Source organism: Chinchilla lanigera, unplaced genomic scaffold, assembly GCF_000276665.1.
Source record: "Chinchilla lanigera isolate Chin_1 unplaced genomic scaffold, ChiLan1.0 scaffold00026, whole genome shotgun sequence".
NCBI lineage: Eukaryota > Metazoa > Chordata > Mammalia > Rodentia > Chinchillidae > Chinchilla > Chinchilla lanigera.
The window spans coordinates 23,411,836-23,432,069 of NW_004955427.1; the positions used below are offsets into that span (position 1 = coordinate 23,411,836).

Below are 20,234 nucleotides of genomic sequence, written 5' to 3' on the forward strand. Positions count from 1 at the left end.
CCCTGGGGATCTTGTAAATGCAGATCATGACTCAATAGGTCTGGGGTAGCCCCTGCTATTCTGCATTTCTGACAAGCTTGTAGGTCTGCTGATGGTACTGACCCAGTGGCCATGCCTTTAGTAGCCAGGATCCTGATTAGCAACTTTGTAGCTCTGGCTGCACATTAAAATCACCTGAGAAACTCTTAAAATTATCCATGCCCAAGTCACAATTTTGGGGGTAGAGTGTTTCTTCAGATCCTTCTTTAAGGGATTCTGATAAACAGTCAAGTTTGAGAGCTGTCTTCCAGAGCAGCTCTCTTACCTTCTTGTCTTAGGAGGGGGAAAGAAGGGAAGGAGGAAGAGGAGATATTCAGAGAGTAGCAAGATAGAGACAAACTGCGTTTACAGGTTCAAGTAATGATGCAGCCTTTAGGTCCTCATGGTGCATGCTGACTGGGGTGGAGCATTACTGTGTGCCTGGCCTCCTATGTCTTTGGCATGGATCAACATGTTTAAAGCCAGGCTTGGTGGCACATACCTATAATCCCAGGCTGAGGCAGGAGGATCATTGCAAGTTTGAGACCTGAGCTCAAGACCGTCCTGAACTGCCTGAACTGTCTCAAAAAAGACAAAGAAAGCCCAAAACAAAACGAAACTAAACTAAAACATGTTTAATCCTAGCAAGCTCTATAAGAAAGGTAGTACAGGTTGAATATCCCTTATTTGCAATGCCGGGGCCCAGAAGTGTTTCAGATTTCAGAGTTGTGATTTTTTTTATTTATTTATTTTTTAATTTGAGAATGTTTGCATAGCTATATGGATGAGCATTTCTAATCTGAAATCCAAAATGCTTCAAAATCCATTTCAGATTTCCTATTTTTGGATTAGGCATGATCAACCTGTTTTACCTCTGCTATACAGAGGAGGAGACTAAGGCTGAGATCTCAAAGGGCTGGGACAGATATGGAACAGAAGTCAAAGCCTCAGAGGAAGCAAAAAGTGTTTATGATGAACTGTATAACTGCCTACATAGTCATTTAGTGGAGGTACTCTGCTTCTTGAAAATAGATATTTTCTACTCTGCTCTCCAAGAGCTGGTAGAAGCCTTGCAGAGAATAACTAAGTGCCACCCCTGTTCTGCTCATTATATCATAGAAGACTGTCTGTGATGGGGCCTAGGCTGACTTCCTGTGAAATCCTTGTAGTTCAAATATTAACTTACATTGCTCACTGCAGCCATGACAATGCCTTGGCCCATAGGTCTCTGAGTCTATAGCTATAGCAAAGAGCCCTCCATGCCAGGTGCTGGGTCATTGTTTCTTCCAGCTTCTGTTTGTAGCATCTTAACCCTATTATAGGGAGGAAGGAAGACAAGGGGAGCAGAGATACAAGGCAATCTTTCCTTAGATGTGAATGTTGAGGCAATTGTGGTCTCTGGCTGATCTGTGACTCCTGACAGTAGGTCTTTTGGTCTCCCACTCACCCTTTACTAGGCAGGCTCTTGTCTTTCTTATGTGGATTTATCTTACCCTTTCTCCTTGCCTTTCCCTCCACCTACCTATTTCTGCCCTGTCTCATCTCCCTATGCCACTGAGTCTCCCACTCTGTGTCTGCCCCCCCAGACGAGCATGGTGTCCGTGGAGGGCCTCACAAAGCTAGTGGATCCCTCTCAGCTGACAGAGGAGTTTGATGGCTCTCTGGACTACAACCATGAGGAGTGGATTGAACTGCGGCTCTCCCTGGAGGAGTTCTTCAACAGCGCAGTGCACCTGCTCTCGCGCCTTGAGGACCTGCAGGAGATGCTGGCCCGGAAGGAGTTCCCTGTGGATGTGGAGGGCTCTCGGCGGCTTATTGATGAGCACACCCAGCTCAAGAAAAAGGTGCTAAAGGCCCCTGTGGAGGAGCTGGACCGGGAGGGACAGCGGCTGCTACAGTGCATCCGCTGCAGTGATGGCTTCTCAGGGCGCAACTGCATCCCGGGCAGTGCTGACTTCCAGAGCCTAGTGCCTAAGATCACTAGCCTCCTGGACAAGCTACACTCCACCCGGCAGCACCTGCATCAGATGTGGCATGTGCGTAAACTCAAGCTGGACCAGTGCTTCCAACTGCGGCTCTTCGAGCAGGATGCTGAGAAGGTAGGAAAGGAACCACCTAAACCTAAGCTGCTGGGAGGTGGGGTCAAAGCCTTTTAGAGAAACTTGCAGAGGTTGCTAATCTAGTTCTCTGATTAATCATTTGTTGAAAATATTTTTGTAAAGTGCCTATTAGTTTTGCCTGGTGTAAGTTTATTTCAATCTTATATTTGGCCAGTACTCACTGACTGTTCTTAAAGCTTACCCTTTATAGTATTTATTATGTGCCAAGAACTGTTCTAAGCATTGTATATAAATTAATTCATTTTAATCATTTCAAAAGTCCTCAGAAGTAGTTGGATTCTCTTCCTGTTTTAGAGATGAAGAAACTGAAGGATTAACTGAGAGGTTAACCCAGCTAGGAAGTGCAGCTTGGCTACAGAGCCTGTGCTTTCAGCCACTGTTAGACAGTTTCCCTCTACATGTGTGGTTCAAGTCTCCTAAATAGCAAAAAGAAAGAAAAGAAAAAAAACCCAATGCTATTTGCAGCAATTATCACATTAATTAGTATCTATTGTCCTGCAGTGTACTTTACAACTGATAAAGCACTTTTGTATATGGAATCTTATTTCATCTGCACAGTACTTCAGTCCCTGAGAGGCAGATGGTAGCGTCCGTATTGACACACAGGGAAACTGATGCTCTTTGATCTCAGGTCTGCAGTGGCAGAGCTGATAAGTGAATTCATTGTTTTCAGGTCTAGAGCTTTCCTTACCATACTTTTTTTAAAAACTTTTTTGGGAGCACTTTCTCAACTAAGACACCATTTTCCCAGCAGTGAATTTCAAAGCTTTTATCTTATCAGGGAAAAGTAAGATATGAGAAAGTGAAAAAGAAGAATGACACCTAATGCCTCTTTGCTAAGGACATAAAAATATTTTCTCTAGATTCTCCTCAAGCAAAACAGTAGGAAGAAGAGTTTAATATTATTGTCCTTTCAGAAGATTAAAATGGGTTCCCTTCTCTCAGTTTTCTGGGTATTTATATGCACAACCTGTTCTTGGACATGCCATTGTGTGTCTCAGTAACCCACAGATTTTGCACATAGCATCTGATATAACATTTTTGTGTCTTTCAAGGGTTCAAAATGAAAATATCTATAGGTAAAGTATGATAAAAATCAAGATATAAACCTATTTATAGAATTACAATCCTAATTTATGTATAACAAGAAGATACCAAAATGTTGATAGTTGTTATTTCTGGGGGCCAGACTTATGGTTTATTTAATTTTTCTGTAAATGTTCTGTGTCTTCCAATCTTTTATAATTCATATTTCACTAGAAAATCAATACACAGTATGTAGGTTTTAAAAGAATGCATATCCCTGTGTACAGTAGAACTTTTGAACCTCACTTCACCAAGCTTTTGTTTGTTTTTTTGTTTTTTTGGTTTTTTTTGGTTTTGGTTTTTCTCGGGTACCGGGAACCGAACTCACAACCTTGCGCTTACCAGGCAGGTGCTTTTGCCGCTGAGCTAAATCCCCAGCCCCTTCACCAAGTTTTTGGAAGAGCTATGTAAAGCACTTTCCATGACCTTCCTCAGGGCTCTTTGCCTCATGGCCTGGCCGCCTAGGTCTGACCCTGGCTCTGCTGTCTGGGAGGGAGCAGCTTAGACCATAGAATCTCTGCACTGTTCAAGTAATAGGAAGCCAGAACAGGAGTCAGCTGCTCCATGAAGCCAGAGGCAGGTACTTGGCTCCTCTGGCCAGTGTAGAAAGGTTTGGCTCATTCCTTTTACTTGAAACTTCTGCTGTAGGGGTGGGAGTCTGCTTTCCAGCCTGCCACAGGCACTTCTTTCAGTGAGCCAGCAACAGGAAGGAATTAGCGACTGTGTCTGCCTGCGTGTGTTGTAGAGTTTGGGGCCCTTCAGAGTACCCCTGAAGCTCAGTAATAGAGGACTCCTGCATGGGACTGAGATGGTTCGTATCTCAAAACCAAATCAAACAGTGAGACCCCAGTTGAGGAAGGCTGCCTTTCTACAGCCAGCCAGCTTTCATTCAACTGGTCAGTAATTGCTGCCACTCACACAAGGAGTAATCAAAAACTACAGTGGACATTTAAATTTTAAAAATGTATTAAAGTACACACTGCTATTAATCCTCCTTAAAACATTCTTCCTCACTTCCAACACTCTTCATTCATTATTCTTGCCACTTCCTGAAGCAGTTCTGGAGGTCTTTTGTTATCCGTGGCTTTATGAGATGTGATAAAATATGTGGTGAGTGCTGCTGCTGCATGCCATCTAATGGAAAGGCCAGCTTGTGAAAACATTATAGTGTACCCACACCCAGCTTATTTACTGGCTCTCGCACCATGCAACTCTGACTCTTCCCCAAAGTAGAAATGACCATGAAAAGAAAATGTTTTGAATCAGTTCAGAACATCAAGGCAGCCACAGCGGCATAACTAAAGACATGTAAAAGGACTGCCAAAAGTGCTTTAGAAAGTGGCAAGAATGATGGGATAAGTGTGTTCAAGTCAAGGGAGAGTATTTTGAGGGGAATTAATAGCAATGTGTCTTTTTTGTTGTTTGTTTTTGTTTTTGAGACAGGGTCTTGATATGCAGTACAGACTGGTCTTAACCTCACTTTGTATCCCAGTCTGGCCTCAAACTTGCAGCAATCCTCCTGCCTCAGCCTCCTGAGTACTGGGATTATAGGCATGCACCACCACACCTGGCCAATGTGTCTTTCACTATAATACATTTTAAAAAACTTAAATATACCATATTTTTTTTGGTCATACCTTGTATATCCTGTCAGTTTATGTTCACAAGAATTATAGTCTATTATTCCCATTTTACATTTGATAAAGTAGAAACTCAGAGAGGTGAAGTGGAGTGCCCAAGATTACACAGTTAGACAGAGCCAGTATATTAGTCTGCCTCCAAAGCCCACCCAGACTCTCACCCAGTAACCCTACTATCCCTCTGCTCCCAGGACCTATCTCATGTCACCACTGAATGCCACTTGTTGGCCCCTGGTTTCCCTGGCTATGCTTGATGAACCTAGAGAAACCTCAGATTCTACCTTCTAATGCTTACTATTCATCAGGGGTTCTTATTCTTTCTGTGCCGTGGACCTCTTTGATCTAGTAAAGCTTAAGCACTCCTTAGAATAATATATGTAAATGTTACCAAAAATATACATAGGCTTATATAGCAATTACTGAAGTACCATTAGTTATTAAAGTAAAAACCCCCCAGAAATATATGTACTTCTTTATTAACAAGTAATAGGATGTACTTGAAGTCTGACTACTACCCTGACTTTTGAAATAGTGAGAAACGTAAGTGGTATTTCAGGCAAATAACATTGATGGGTGTATTAGCCAGCCTTCCCTTTGCTGGGACAAAATACCCAACACATGCAACTTAAAGGAGGAAAGGTCAAATGGCTGATGGTTTGAGAAGTTCCAGTCCAGGGCTTGCTGGCTCCAAGGCAGGTACATCATGGCAGAAGGGTGTGGTGGAGCAAAGCTGCTCACTTCATGGCAGTGGGGAAGCAGAGCACAGAAGGGGAGCATATTTGAAGGGGCCAGAGACCAGATATAGTACGGAAGATCATGCCACTGTGCCCCCCGCAGACACACCCAGAGGTGTGCTTTATAGTCCCCTGGGCTGCTCTTAAGCCAATTAAATTTCCATCCAACTTCATCTTCACGATGTGGTATGGAAATATGTGTGTTTCTATTGGTGACAAAGACACCAGCATAGCTAACACTACTGTAGTTTGATGCCTGTGTTCATAATGGAAGGGAATGCCTCAGCTAGAGACTAGTGAAAATAAAGACGTTTTTCTCATCTAGATATGTGATTCCTGAATTATATCATGAACTCTAGAATCCTTATTCTGTGCTATATGTGTGTTTGTGTGCACATGCATGTGTGTATGTTTGTGTTGGGGAGGAAAGGAGGGAGGGAGAGAGAAATAGAGAAAGAGAGAGTGAGAGAGAGAATGAGATTAAAACAAAGCAAAAGCAGCAAGAAAGATGATAGGAAGAGGGCATCCCAGGAATATTTTGACATTGAGTCAGTGGTGAAAATGCTGCTTACGCTTGACCCAGTTGCCACAGAAAATGTGCTGGGTGTGGAGCTGAGGAGAAAAACATTCCTTCTAAGTTGCTTGCAGATTCATTTAAAATATGTGTGTGGAACTAAGTACCTCAGCCTTTGACTTATTTGGTGTTTTTGGAAGGGGGGTCAGGCGGCTGATGTTTTGGGGTAAGCATTGCGTGTGCAGATCCACATCTAAACAAGGGCGTGAGGAAATAGTTACTGTGTGAGCTGTGTCTCAGCCTCCTTCTGATGGGAGGCTTGCTGGCTCTTCACTGAGACCTTTTAACTCCGGATCTGGGAAGCCCTTGGCAGCCAGAGGAGTCTAGTGGCTGCTCAGCTTTTATTTTTATAACAGAGGTGGGTGTAGAGTCTCCTCTCTGGCTCTGTGGGCAGATAGCTCATACCTCAGGGCTTGCATGATGAATTGGTACTTCCCATAACCAGGTGGCCTTGGGGTGAAAGCCACCTCTCTCTACCATCTCTGATCCCTGCGAGGCCTCCCATCATTCTCTTAGAGCTAGTGGAGGGAGAGTTATGTAGTTATGTTCTCTCCCAATTAAACATCTAGGGAGGAGAGACATTCTATTCATAAGTCATAAAGCAAGCCACCCACTCATTTAACAATGAATATTGAGTAACTGCCATGAGCCCAAACAAGGCATCTGAATAAAGACATGTAGGCAAAAGTGTCTATCCTAGAATAGCTCACCATCTACTAAAGGAGGTGGACACATAAATGCTGATTTATGTATTTACTTGAAACACATTTATTGAAGTGTAACTGATGAATAAGCTATACATATTAAGGTATACAACCTGATGAGTTTGGATATATGCATGTACCCCTGGAACCATCACCAAAATCAAAGTAATAGGTGTATCCACTAAATTACCTTCTTGTTTCCCTTTGCATAAACTCCCATTTATTAAATGTCTGTTGTGCACCTGTACTGCCCCAGGCACAACCCCTGTGTTTGGGAGTTCTGCAATATGCATGATCATCATAAGGTGTGGCAGGAAAGCTTTCATGAGCAATGTAGAGGAGCACTGGGTAGGTAATTCAGAGATGCACAAGTAACACACAATATTTGAAGATGTATCACTATTGCATCAACCCAGTGCTCTCTGGTCTTTAACTAATGGGCTTTTCCTCCACTATGTTCACAGAGTACAAGTTGGGTCACTCCTCATTAGCCTGCATAGATTACACAGCTTTGTTTCACAGCCACCTCTGTCCCCAGCTGCAGTGGGCTCCAAGTAAAAAAGGTGTCTGCCGTCCTTCATTGGTTCACTTCTCCACTAGGGGAGCAGTGGGTAGTATTTAAGATCACTAAGTAGACTCACTATAGATACTGTAGATGTGCCTTCAGAAAATGGAAGGATGGGTTCTGCTTAGTGGAGCATTCTCCCTACACTGCCCTTCCTGTTGCCTCCTGTGCCAGAGGCCAAAAAGTCCACATCCCATACACTGCAGAAATCTCAACCTTGTCATCATCAAGGCTGACTGGTGATGCCTGTCTACATGTAATGCCCGTAAGAAGCATCAGAAAATACTGACACTGCCTTGCTATCTGCCTTCTGATCTGGAGAAGGCCCTCCATTGTCTGTCTTTGTAAGAAAAGGATTGTGATTAGAGGAGCCTTGGGGCATAACTAGACCTAACTGATTGGGAAACCTTTGCCTACTTCCCTTCTGAATAAAGAAGGCTATGCTGATGTCTACCCAGGACCCAATTTTCAGTCTTGCCTGAAGCTTTTCCAAAAAAAAAAGAGGCTATTCCCACTTTCTGTAGGAAGATTTCCCTAAACAATAAACAAAGCTACTTGTTTGGTCTTCTGGTATTGGAATCAGATTTCTTACTGCTTTATGCAGCACGCTGTGTTTGTTTCATAAGAAAACACATACCTGGGAATTGCCCAAGACAACATCTTTATCACTACCCCTAAGAAAATATTTCATGTCCACCTCATCCACCACCCACGTGTCTAACCCAAATGAGAATCGTACTGTTTTTCTGCTCAGGGAAGGCTGTGGCCTTAGTCACTACCTGTGGCTACTCTTTCACACCACCCCTGGAAAAGTCTCCCTTGGAAAACTGACTGTTTACATACTTCTTACGTATTCATTATTGCATGGTAAAAGTCCATTCACATCCGTAATGCTATGTCCATGTGGAAATGGAGATATGATGACTGAGTGAGCTCACGATTTGTCCTGCAGTACCACCTATCGGTTGAGAGACCTTAGACATATCTTTAACCTCTGACCCTCAATTATGTTACCAACTGTTATGGTTTATATCTAGATGTCCCCCCAGGAGCCTCATGAGCTCAGAGGTAAGGTTTTGGAAGATGACTGGATTATGGAGGCTTATAGTTGAGGAGGTTTGGTCTGGTGCCCAAGAGGTGGCTATTGTGGTGGGGGGTAGCCTAGAAGGATTGATTTCCTTTGCTAGCTGCTCCTTTCATCTCTCTCCCTATCTGTCTGTCTGTCTGTCTCTGTATCTCTGTGTCTCTGTCTCTCTCCCTCTGCTTTCTATCCACTATGCTATGAGCAGCTCTCCTCTGCTGTGCCCCTCTGCTATGCTCTCCTGCCTTGGAGCCAGCTAACAATGGACTGTAAACATAAGTCAAAAATAAATCTTTCCTCCTTTAAGTTATAGGTGGTGGGTATTGTGTCTCAGTGACAAGAAAAGTGACTAAGACACCAACAGAACAAAGAAAAAGTGTTTGGAAAGGCTCAGTGTCTTTTGATTTGTTTCCATATTGTGCTGTTTACTCGCACAATGCTCTTTTCATGAAAACATCTTTCAGCAGGTGAAATGGGTGACCGTGGTCACAGTAGTGGTAGCTGTGATGGTGGTGATGACCAGAAATAAACTTTTGGGAAACCTATCAGAATTTTCAGAATAGTTTAATAAAGTCTCCAGCCAAGTTCCTGATTGCCCTTTGTTATGGTTTATATCTAGATATCATCCAAGAGCCTCGTGTGCTCATAAACAGGCCTTTGGAAAGTGACTGTATTATGGGGCTTATAGCTAACTTGCTGTGAGGAGATAGCATCTGTCAGAAGAGGCAGAGCACCTTGGATCTGACCTGGAAGGGTATATCTCCTTCCTTGACCTTTCTATGCTTCCTGGTTGCCATGAGGTGAGCAGCTTTCCTCCATCCAGGCCCTTCTACCATGCTATTCTGTCTTACAGCTAGCTGATTATAAACTGAAACCTCTAAAAACCATGATCTAAAATAAAATTTTCCTCCTTTAAGTTGTGAGTGTTGGGTATTTTGTCCCAGCAATGAGGAAATTGATTAAGACACTCCTCTTCTGGTACTTGCTACACTAAATATTTAAGCCCTTTGATAGCTCAACAATTCTAAAATACTTTTCACTTGATTACTCTTCATATCTTCTATATATCTACAATAGGTTCTTTTCTGTATTGTTTCTATACCTTGGGAGATTATGAAAAGTAAGAAACATTTTTCAGCAAATAAAATCATAACCTCAAGTTCTTGCTCTGCATTAAAAAATAACCCGAGCTGGTCAGGATTGTTAAGAGAATGAAATAGGGTGATGGTTGTTGAAGTAGCAGGTGTGGTTCTGGGCCAGCAAAGCTATCCTCTTCCCCTTGTTCTCTTTCATTTTCCTTGTGCTGTTCCAATCGTGGTTCACTCTTCAGTCACAGATGCCTGCGGAGAGCATGCATAGTGTCACTGATACTGTCTTCCACATGAACTTGTTCCAAATCATTTTCAATTGTCCCCAGTGGAACAAGATTAATAATTGATTTTTGAGAGAAGTTGGAAATGTTTATGTAGATTCATGGGGGCCCTAAGGTCACGAGGCTGTGCAGTGTACCTGGACAAGGAACAAGAGAGGAGCACTAGGTTGAACTGGGGTCCTACCTGATGGGTCAGCCACTGTGTGGGACAGGGGCAGAGGGTAACCCCCACAGCGAAAGTTCTCTGAAAACACAGAGTCTATCCTTAAAGCAGCCATAGTGATTCTCTCTTGTGTGCCAGAGGAGGCAGTAATTCTTTCCCATGTACTTCTTATCGGAGAATATTTGTCTTGCTCTTTTGCAAACTTGCAAAACCTTTTGCAAAATACTTCCTCTAATCCGTCTAAGGAATACATATATGATTTTTAGATTCTTGCAAGTCTATGCAAACAAAATAATGTTGCTTTCATATAAATCACCATGGAATAATAAATATGAGCCACTACTGGGTAAAGGATCCCATACTAGTCAGCAGGCCACTGTGCTAAGGGCTATATGCTTTTGAAGTACATATGTCCTGTTAGCCATATTAGCATTTGAGGACATCCCCCAGGATGCCCAATTGCTGGGTATAATATCCACTCCTGTTTCCTGCCCTCTCTCCACAGTATAAATACTTGTGATAATTCCCAGAGCCCAAAACAGTACCCAGAGTCTCATCTTGCCAGGATTGACCAGAACCAGTGGGGCCAGTTGTCGAGAAGTATCACTGCCTCACCTTCCATGCTGGCTGCTGGCCCACTGTCTCTTCCCCACACCTCTACCCTCCATACCCCATAGCCAGCAGTGAGTGTGACTCCACAGTCATTTGTCAAAGTAGAGTGCCTTTGTAGTAATTACAATATATAATAAATCTTTGAATGTCAGTTTCCAAAGTGTTCTCACATCCATGACCTTCGCATTTTCTGGTCTAGCCCTTCCTTTTACATAGAAAACTTTAACTCAGAGCAGAGCCTCACCCAAAGCCATTCAGTCAGTGGTTCATCATTTGGATCTCCCATTTACTTAGGTAGCAGGCCAGCTAGCCCTGGGTATAAGCATCATTTTGCAGATGGGAAAGATGAGATTTGGTGAGGTTGAGAGGTTTACATGGGATAGAGTTAGACAAGCAGAACCACCAGGTAGGCCCTCTGCCCTGAAGCTGATACTCCAGCCTCTTCTCCCTTCTTCCCAGCACACATATGCACACATGTTCATGCACATGCCAGAAATTCACACTCACATACATGCACACTCATGCACAGCTTGTCTTCGGGAAGCTCCTTGCCATGCAAGAGAGACAGCCGAATATCAGAGACCTAGAAGTGGCTGAAGGGCGTGGGGGTAGAGTGGAGGATAGGGGCCACCTGACATGCATCCTCACCTCTCCTGTGATGAAGGGCAAGCAGAGGGGCATGTCAAGTTCAATTGCCTGAGTCTTTTGTGTTGGAAGGCAGGCTTCAAAGAGCTGCAAACTTCAGAGAGGTCAGAAGGGCAGGGTCTTTGCTGAGGGTTTGTAATTTCCTGCTTTTTTTGGAGAAAGGCTCCAGCACCCTCTTATTGCTGGCCTCCCCCCTCTTTCAGAGACCTCAGTCACCGAACCCTTCCACCTCTTGTTGCCGGGTAAGGAAGTATATGTGTACCCTGCTTTCCCTGACATAGAACACAGTGTCCTGAATTATTTCCAGCCTGCTAGTCCTGGGAATCTCTACTAACTTTTGCTCATTTCCTCCCCTTGAACATTAGAAACATTGGATTCCAAAAATAATCCAGGTCACAATGTTCTGCAGGCTGTATGTGTGTGTGTTTCTCCCAGAACTGTTTTGCTTCCTCTTACATCCTTTCTCCCTTTCTGTTCTTCCCTTGCCTGCATTTCAGCCCCATTTGTATCCTAAGATGAGCAGCCTGCCTGAGGAGTGTAGGTGTGGAGAACAGCAGAGAAAGAAGGGAAGGGATGGCCTGGGAAGCTTGGCTTCCTCCCACAGTTCTCTCATGAGGTTGGAGGGTGCTGAGCCCTGAACTGCTGTGTGCAAAGAGCCTTCCTGTGCAGGCTGTGTTTATGAATGGACCTGAGAAAATAAAAGTCTGATCAGAGGTGTGTGTGTGTGTGTGTGTGTGTGCGTGTGTGTGTGTGCAGCAACTGAGAAGTGTTCATTGATTGGCCCATTTGTAAACAGACACTGAGTGTCTCCTGTGTGCCAAGTCCTCTTAGAGGTGCTGACAGCCATGTCCCTCTACTGTTACTGTAGGCATTGGATGATGGATAGTGCAGGGTAGTGCAGGGACACTGATGCAACTCATGATACCTTGCAAGAAATAAACAGCTTAGAAACAGCGCCCACCCCAGCATTTGGAACCTGGGTAAATTATCAAGGTCTCTGTTGCTTACTGGGCTGGGGATTGGGGTAGGAGGCAGTGTATGTGGGAAAGAGCAGGAGGTGGTTCAAACAAAAACAAAATATGTGAGCTATGCCCCAGTCTAAGAAATAGTGAAAAAATGAAAGTGTATATAATGTATCTAGTATGCCTAGAACGTAATAGGTTTGCAGAGACAAACTTGAGCTGGCTTGTACATATGAGTGGGGTCCAGATGCATGCTTTCTTATGGGGCATAGAGAGTTAGGGCAGGGAGACTCATCCACAGAAATTCCAGAGCTGACAGCGGCAACATGTGGCAGCAGAGCATGGTGTCAGAGTAGAGACTATATGACTGAAGAAACTAGAAAGAGATCTTGACAACGAGCTGGTCAATGGGTATTAACCATAATATCTGCTCCTGATGGTGGGAAAGGAGATGGAAGCTGTGTCTCGGATTTGGCAGGGTCTTAGAACATTGTTGCTGAAGATTAGCCAACTGGATGAGTGCCAAGTCCCAAGCTAGGGATGCGCAATTGTTAAGACAAACTAGAGCCAGTCTTTATGATGTTATAACAGAGGGAACCAGCAAAAAATCACCATTGTTTGGGTGAGTTCACAGAGGTACCCATCACTGCTATGGAAATATAGTTGCGGAAACATTCAGCCAGGGTCGAGTGTGGGAGAGGAGAGTACGAGAGAGGCACACTCAAAGTGTAGGCTGTCTGGGGTCATCCGCTCTCTGGTGGGACTGGAGCTCAGCTCCATGGGGAGAAATGAAAGAGGGTGATATTCATGTCCTACTGGTCCCCAGGAGTCAGAACACAACAGAGAATCAGCAGTCTATCACATAACAAAGGGACCATGAGACAAACTGGATTCTGATGACTATTCAAGCTCCGCCAGAACATCTCAGAATCCTAGAGGTTCTGATAAAACCAGTCCCTTACCCAGGACAGGACTCTTTTTCAGGCTGCCCAACTGACCTGCATTCTTTCAGACTGTGCTAAGAATGCCAAGGCTTTGTGAGGCATCTCATGTTACTGTCATACAGCTCTAGTTGTTAGAAAGGCCTCTTTTGACTGGGCCAGCATCTACATTCCTCTAGCTTTCACCCTCTAGTTCTGCCAGGTCTGCCACTGGTGCATCCTAAAACAAGTCTCTTCCCGCTCCCATAGGGCAATCCTCCAATGACTTGAGGATGGTCCTTGTAGGCCTTCACCATTTTCTCTGCTCCAGGTGAAGACTCATGAGTTTTTATGTAGGCTCCATAACACCACTTTCTTGGGACTAGTTTTTCAAATGAGAGGCATAAATGGATGCCTAAACTTAGCTCTGGGGTAAAGTTGGGTACTCTGTTTTCAGCTTTGATTAAATAGCTCTTAATCCCACTTGCACAAGTGAGAAAAAAGAGGTGTGTGTGTGTATGTGTTTGTATGTCTGTGTGTTTGTGTATCTGTGTAGCTGCACTTGCTTTGTGTGGCTCAAGTTAGTCAGAAATCCGAAGAATATCCCACTTAGAGAATGATGGCCTCTCTCTCAAATGGAGTCTTTATGTAAATACAAGAGCAAGAGGCTGCTTCTTACATGTAAACATGGTGAGGTGTTTCTAGTATGCATGTGTTGGATTAACGATTTCTGGTGCCTGGGTTAGTGGTAGTCTCTATTCCTCAGGAAAAAGCACAACTCAGCGGTGTTTGTTGTTCTGGTCCCATCCCTGGGTCCCATGGGTCTTCTTAAGTCTTACCTAAGCACAGCAAAAAACTCATGGACTTACTATAGAGTCAGAAAACCTGTAGTAAGGCAAGTAAAAGCATATTAATTCCATGGAGGGGATCTGCATCTGTCTGGAATCTAAGGAGGCCTCTTACCCCATACCTCATTCCATGTTCCCAAAGAAATCACCGTCTTACTCTTTGCTCATCTTTAGCCCTTCTTCAGTATGCTTTTCGTGGAATGGAAACATCCTGCTGACTGTGTGTGGTGAGTGAAGACCTGCCCTTTCCTCATACAGAGAAAAAAGGGGTGTTTGGCTTCATTCATACAGATCAGATGGATTGGCTGATCCCACTTAGGGTGCTTAACCTGCCTGAGGAGATTTCCCTGAAATCTGGGAGCTTTGTCCTGAGGTGTCAGGAAGTACAAACCAGAAAAGCCTAGAAAGAGGAGTGAGACAAGATTTGGGCACTCAGCTCCTATCACTGGAGACATCCTGTCTTGGGCTTTGCTCTCTTCTACCTTTTTATAGCGTTGTTGATGTCAACCGTCCCACTGGGAATGCCTGTTCCACTGTCTCTGCCCAGTGAAACTGTCCTCCAGCTGAGAGTCCAGCTGTAGCGCTGCCCTCCCCAAACCTCCCTGTTGGAGATGCTCTTTCTCACCTCTGAGTGCCTCCCTGCCACCCTTATCCAGCCCCTTCCTTTTGGTTTGTCATATCCCATCTCCAAGTCAAGTAACGACTGCACTGGACCAAGGCACAATGCATCCTGCCTAGGCTGCCTGATGGAACCAAACTTTCTGAATACTCACACTGGCTGGCACAAGAGCACCACCTACTGCTGAGTGGTTCAGAAGAAGCTTCTGTAATGCCCTCACCATTCAGAACTGCACTTATAGCAAGTTTCATTTTGCAAAGGATATTTGGAAGCAGGAAACCAGTGCTGATCCTTTCATATGAATCCCAGTGGGAACAGCACAGGTAGTAGTGGGAGTGCAAAAGGGAAGCACAAACCTGGAGATATTTCAAACAAAAGAAAATGGGACCAAGTGACCAACCAGATATGAGGCAGGAAGGGAAGGAAGGTAATGCCAAGGCCTTCATGTTAGGATGATAGGGCAGTACAGGAGTAGAAACAAATCCCCAAGACATTTTAGAAGAAGAATGAATAACCTACTGAAAATCAAAATGAAATTTCTTTTAACATACAGAAAGGTGATGATGAAGATTACAAAAAAAAAAATTACCTGGTGTTATATGGCTGTTTTGTTACATTTCTGCCCTGCCCTTAGGACAACAGGCACTATGTAAACACAACAGTTTACCTTAGAGCAGTGTGTGAGATTGTCAAAGGAACAGACAACTGTCAGGAGTGATTGGCCTCTTCATTCAGTAAGTCTTTCCCAAGCTCTGCATGGTATACTTTCCCAGGTGGCATCTGGAAAGCAGAAACAAACCAAATGTCTCCATATGCATACGCCCGAGCCTGGTTTCTCACCCCACCCTCCTGCCCTGCCACATTGCTGAACCACTGCTGGAAGAAGGGAGAGAGAAAAGACAGCGGGGTCTCGACTCTTTCTCATGTCTTCGTTACTTTTCTCGTTGCTGGGACAAAATACCTGACACCCAAAATTAAGCAAGGAAAGGTTTATTTAACTTACAGTTTGTGGAGGTTTTAGTCCATACTTGGCTTGCTCCAAGGCAGGGTGGCACATGGCAGAGGGCAACCATTCATGGTGTCAGAACAGCAAAAATAACAAGAGCAAAAGGGAGGAGTGGCAGCAAGCAGCCTCTTTCTCTCCCTTATGTATGCCAAGTATCTGCCCCAGGGTGGATGTAGCACTCACACCCATAATTCCAGCATTGGATCATGGGTCAATCATAAACTCTAAAAGCCCGCCCCATGACTGCATGAGGATTTGGGGGGACATGCAGACACAAACCATAACACTTCAGCTCTTCAAGGTCAAGCCCACCTAACACAGACCCCTCCAGACAGTCTGGCCTTCTTCCCCCAGAGAGGGGTCCTGGAAGGGAGTGCTGCTTCCCTCTCAGCCCATGTGGAGTCTTGTTCCCAGATGTGCAAGTGATTGGCACAGCCGATTTTAGGATGTGTAGGAGGACTGGATGAGGACATCCAACTGACATGTTGTTTTTGCAGTAACAATAATAGTTCCCGTTTATTGAGTATATCCTGTATGCCAGGAACAACCATTAGTTCATCTAAATTAACCTGCCAACAACCAGATCTCAGTGGATGCCTAAATTTAGCTCTGGGATAAAGTTGGGCACCCTTTTCTTCAGTTTAGATTTAATAAGATTTGACCACTTCAATTCTACATTTTGGAAGTGAGTGAAGTACATTCCCTCTCTCTGTTCCTGAAAATATTTTATCAGCATTTGCGGTTTACATGGAAGGAATTTGGCCATTGGGAGTCAATCCTCTAGGGCTGCACTGGGTTGACTCCTGGCTCAGTTGATCCTGCTTCTTGTCTGCTTGACTTGCTGGCTCTTGGATGACCATTCCTTCACAGAAGAGTTGTGTACATCTTGCCAGTGCTGAACTCAGTTCATCCAGAGAAACAGACTGGAAAAAAATGCAGAAAACAAAACCCCTTAGTTAGAGCATGAAAATATTTATATTAGTAATGGACTTGGTGAGACTTTTCATCACATCCTTTAGCATGAGAGAGGCAGGAGTGAGGAGAGAGAGTCCTTTTAAGGCTTAGCAGGAACACATGCTTCTCCAGGCAGAACTGGGCTGTGGTTCATCTTTCAAGAACAGGATGTGATTTTAGCATGAAGTTTTGCAGCCTGGGTTTCTCTAATCAGAGAGCAACTATTTTTTTGTGACTGCCAGTTTATCCTGTCTGAATGCAGGGATGGGAAGGAGTGACCCTGAATTCTGTATGTGCTATACATCACATACTGTGCTCATGCCTTTCATATTTTATCAGCATTATCTTCTTTGCCCCAGACATTGCAAGGTTCATTAAGGAGTAGAGGGGGAGGGGAAAGATGGAAGTAAGTGTGAGTAGAGACTGTCAGTGGGTGAGAAGTCTGCAGTGTGCTAGTTGATTTTATTTTGTGAGACCAGGGCTGGCTTAGGCTCCCCTTTGCAGTGAGAAGCATACCTATGTGTGCATGCATGTATATAGACAACCAGTTTAGGATTAAAAGCAAAATGGACCATATCCTCCTCTTCAGTGGCCTATCCTGGCCTTTCATCCTTTTCCCTTTTATGATCAGACCCTTTCCTATTTCTTATAATTCCTTTATTCTGTTGTTTTATGCTCCCAGCCCTTGCTCAAGTGATTTCCTCTCATTGATATGCTCTTTCTAAACACATCTTCATCTGACTGAATCCTGTTGTGTCTCATTTTATTTGAGTATTTTTCCTCCTAGAAGCCATCTGTGTTTTTCCCAGTCTCTCCCTGCTTGCCAAGTTGGACCAAAGACTTGTCTGCTGTCAGCCTATAGTGTACACACCTCTTACAGTAATTTTCACATTTTGTTAAAATTAACAGAATATAAGTGTGTTTTTCTCCCTACTAGACTGTGACTTTGGTCTTTGACCACCAATTTCTAATCCAGTGTTTTGAATACAGTGAGTGATCAACAAGTGAATGAAATATACTAACAATCATGAGTACATGGCTATTTGTGTGTGGATGCTTTAGGCTGCACAAACCAGAAAACTGGAAGAAGACTGGCTTCAATGTCAAGGAAACATATTATTTCACAATTTAAAGTGAGCATTCAGAGACAGTGTGAATTTCAAGACTGACTAATCAGTGAAAACCAGTCATCAGGAACTGAAGATCTTTCCATATCACTGTTCTACTGAGAGTTTTGTCCCAAGGCTTCCTTCATGGCTATGAGATAGCAGCCAGCAAAAACAGAACAACAGGCTTCATTGTTTTCCCCAGTGAGGAAAGTAGGGAGAATGGAGAAAAGGAAGGAGAGTAGGAGAGAGACACACAGATAGACACTAGCCTCTTTCCCAGAAGCCCCAAGCAAACCTCTCCTCAATTTCATTGGTTCATACTTGCTGAGACCTGCTCATTCCTGAACCAAATTACAAGGGGAACAAAGTTAACGTGATTAATTTGAACAAATCATCTGGAGTGAAATTGTTTTTGGGGAACCAATATCCCATCCCATGTACTCTTTTAAGGAACTTTCTAGTGCCTATTGTGTCTCATTTTCTCTATCCTTTTCTGTGGGACCCTAATAATGCCTGTGACAGAGTGGACTAGGGAAGACAAGTAGGGAGGTAATTGCAGTAATCTAGGTAGGAGGAGCTGAGGCATAAGTGATAGCAACATTAGAAGGTAAAGGGTATAAATCCAGAGTTACTTCTTTAAAGAAAGAAGGAGACTGGCTGTGAGGGATGGGATGAAGATATGGGTAGTCAGAAGGAGGTCATAGTTTGAATAGAAAAGACATGAGATGTTGGTAGAACATTAAGACGTTCTTGTAGAGTCCACAGGCACATAAGGTGGTAAGGAATCCACAGGCAACATGTGACTAGAAATTCTGAGATTTCAATGTTTATGTGGGACACAATTTAATAGTGGTTTAAAAGTATGGGGTTAGCAAACCTCAATGTGAGTCTTCAGCCTGCTACCCTGACTGAGTTATCTTGACCAAGCCATTTAATCTCACTGAATCTGGTTTTTCACCAGAAAAAGGGGTGTTGATGTCATCATTTATTTCCTCTTAGGGATGTTAGAGGATGGAGATCATGTGTGTAAAATTCACTGTGTCGAGGCTGGTAGGTATATATTCTTGTCAGATATCTGGGAAGTTGTAGTTAAAAGGCATCCTGAAACAGGAAATTGCATGAGTTATAGGTCCAAATGGACTTCACATTCTAAATTTATCTTCATCACTTACAAGTTGTGTGATCTTAGGCAATTAGCCTTACTTCTTACTACATTCATCCCTGTGTATCCATGGTGGATTGATTTCAGGGGCCCCTGAGGGCACATGAGGATGCTCAGACCCCACATATAAAATGACAGAATATCTGCATACAACCTATAAATACCCTTCTGAATGCTTTGAATCATCTCCAAATTACTTCTCATACCCAATACAATATAGGTTCTATGTAAACAACCATTATACCACATTGTTTAGAGAATAATGATGAAAAAGTCTGTACATGTTTAGTTCAGACCCAATTTTTTTTTTTAAAAATTCAATTTGTAATTGGCATATCCTTGAATTCAAAACCTTTGGATACAGGTGGCCTGCTATAGTGAGTGTTTACCATGATTAAAATGGAATTAACATTGTAGCATTATTATAAGGACTGTGTGGGATTAAAGTATAGTGGTGGTAGGTGCACAGAGTTTGGGCACATGAAATAGGAAATATTATTAGTGTTGTAGAAGTTTTGAGCATGTATGAATTTGCACATGGACAGAGTCTGATGAAGAAAGGATAGAAGCCTGAGGTCCAGTTGGTAGAATGTTACAGCAGGGTGTGAAAGACACAAAAGGAAGCCATGAAGGGGAAACCAGAAAAGTGAGAGGTAAGTCTATACCAGTCATTGTAGGGTTTGAGGATAGTGGAGCTTTCAGAATTAGGGTGTTCCTATAGCCTTTGTCATGAGGATCTGAGACACAGATATCAAGAAGAGGGTTCAAGTATCAAAAAGCTCTAGTTACCCTGGGAGAATTGGCTGTTGGATGGAGATAATCAGAAGCAAGGAAAAGCTCATCCTGTCTGTAGACAAATGACCTGCCACTGAAATGACTCAGCTCAGAGGGCATCCTGGGTGGAGTGTTGGAAAAGACTGCATCTCACTCTGGGGTGAGATCACACTGGTGGCAGGAAGAACTCAGAAACTAGGAGATGGCTGTATTCCAGTGTGGGTCCAGATTCAAGAAAGGGGTAAAGCAGAGCATACTGAAGGCTGGAGGAGGAAGTTTATGGAGGAGAAACAAGGGCAACATGCCAGGCATGGTGGCACACGCCTGTAATCCCAGCACTCGGGAGGCTGAGGCAGGAGGATTGTTGCGAGTTCAAGGCCAGCCTGGGCTACAAAGTGAGCTCATGGCTCGCCTGAACTGCACAGCAAGACCCTGTCTCAAAAAGACAAAAAATTAAAAAAAATTAAGGGCAACAGGTCCACCATACACTTCTGAAAGGTTTCTGATGACAAGGAGAGACAATGAAGCTTCAAGCTCACTAGAAAGTATAGCAAAAAGGTTAGGAG

The 20,234-nt window shown here is 43.7% G+C and overlaps 1 protein-coding gene across 10 annotated transcripts in view; it reads left to right on the plus strand.

Annotated features, from left to right (window-relative positions):
• Positions 1 to 20,234, plus strand: part of Kalrn (kalirin, RhoGEF kinase) — a 638,378-nt gene that overhangs the window by 227,085 nt on the left and 391,059 nt on the right. For all 10 annotated transcript variants that reach the window (XM_013515182.1, XM_005386537.1, XM_005386534.1 and 7 more), the window contains exon 5: positions 1,605 to 2,117. In XM_013515182.1, the coding sequence (XP_013370636.1) occupies positions 1,605 to 2,117 (513 nt within the window). The remainder of the gene's footprint in view (positions 1 to 1,604; positions 2,118 to 20,234) is intronic.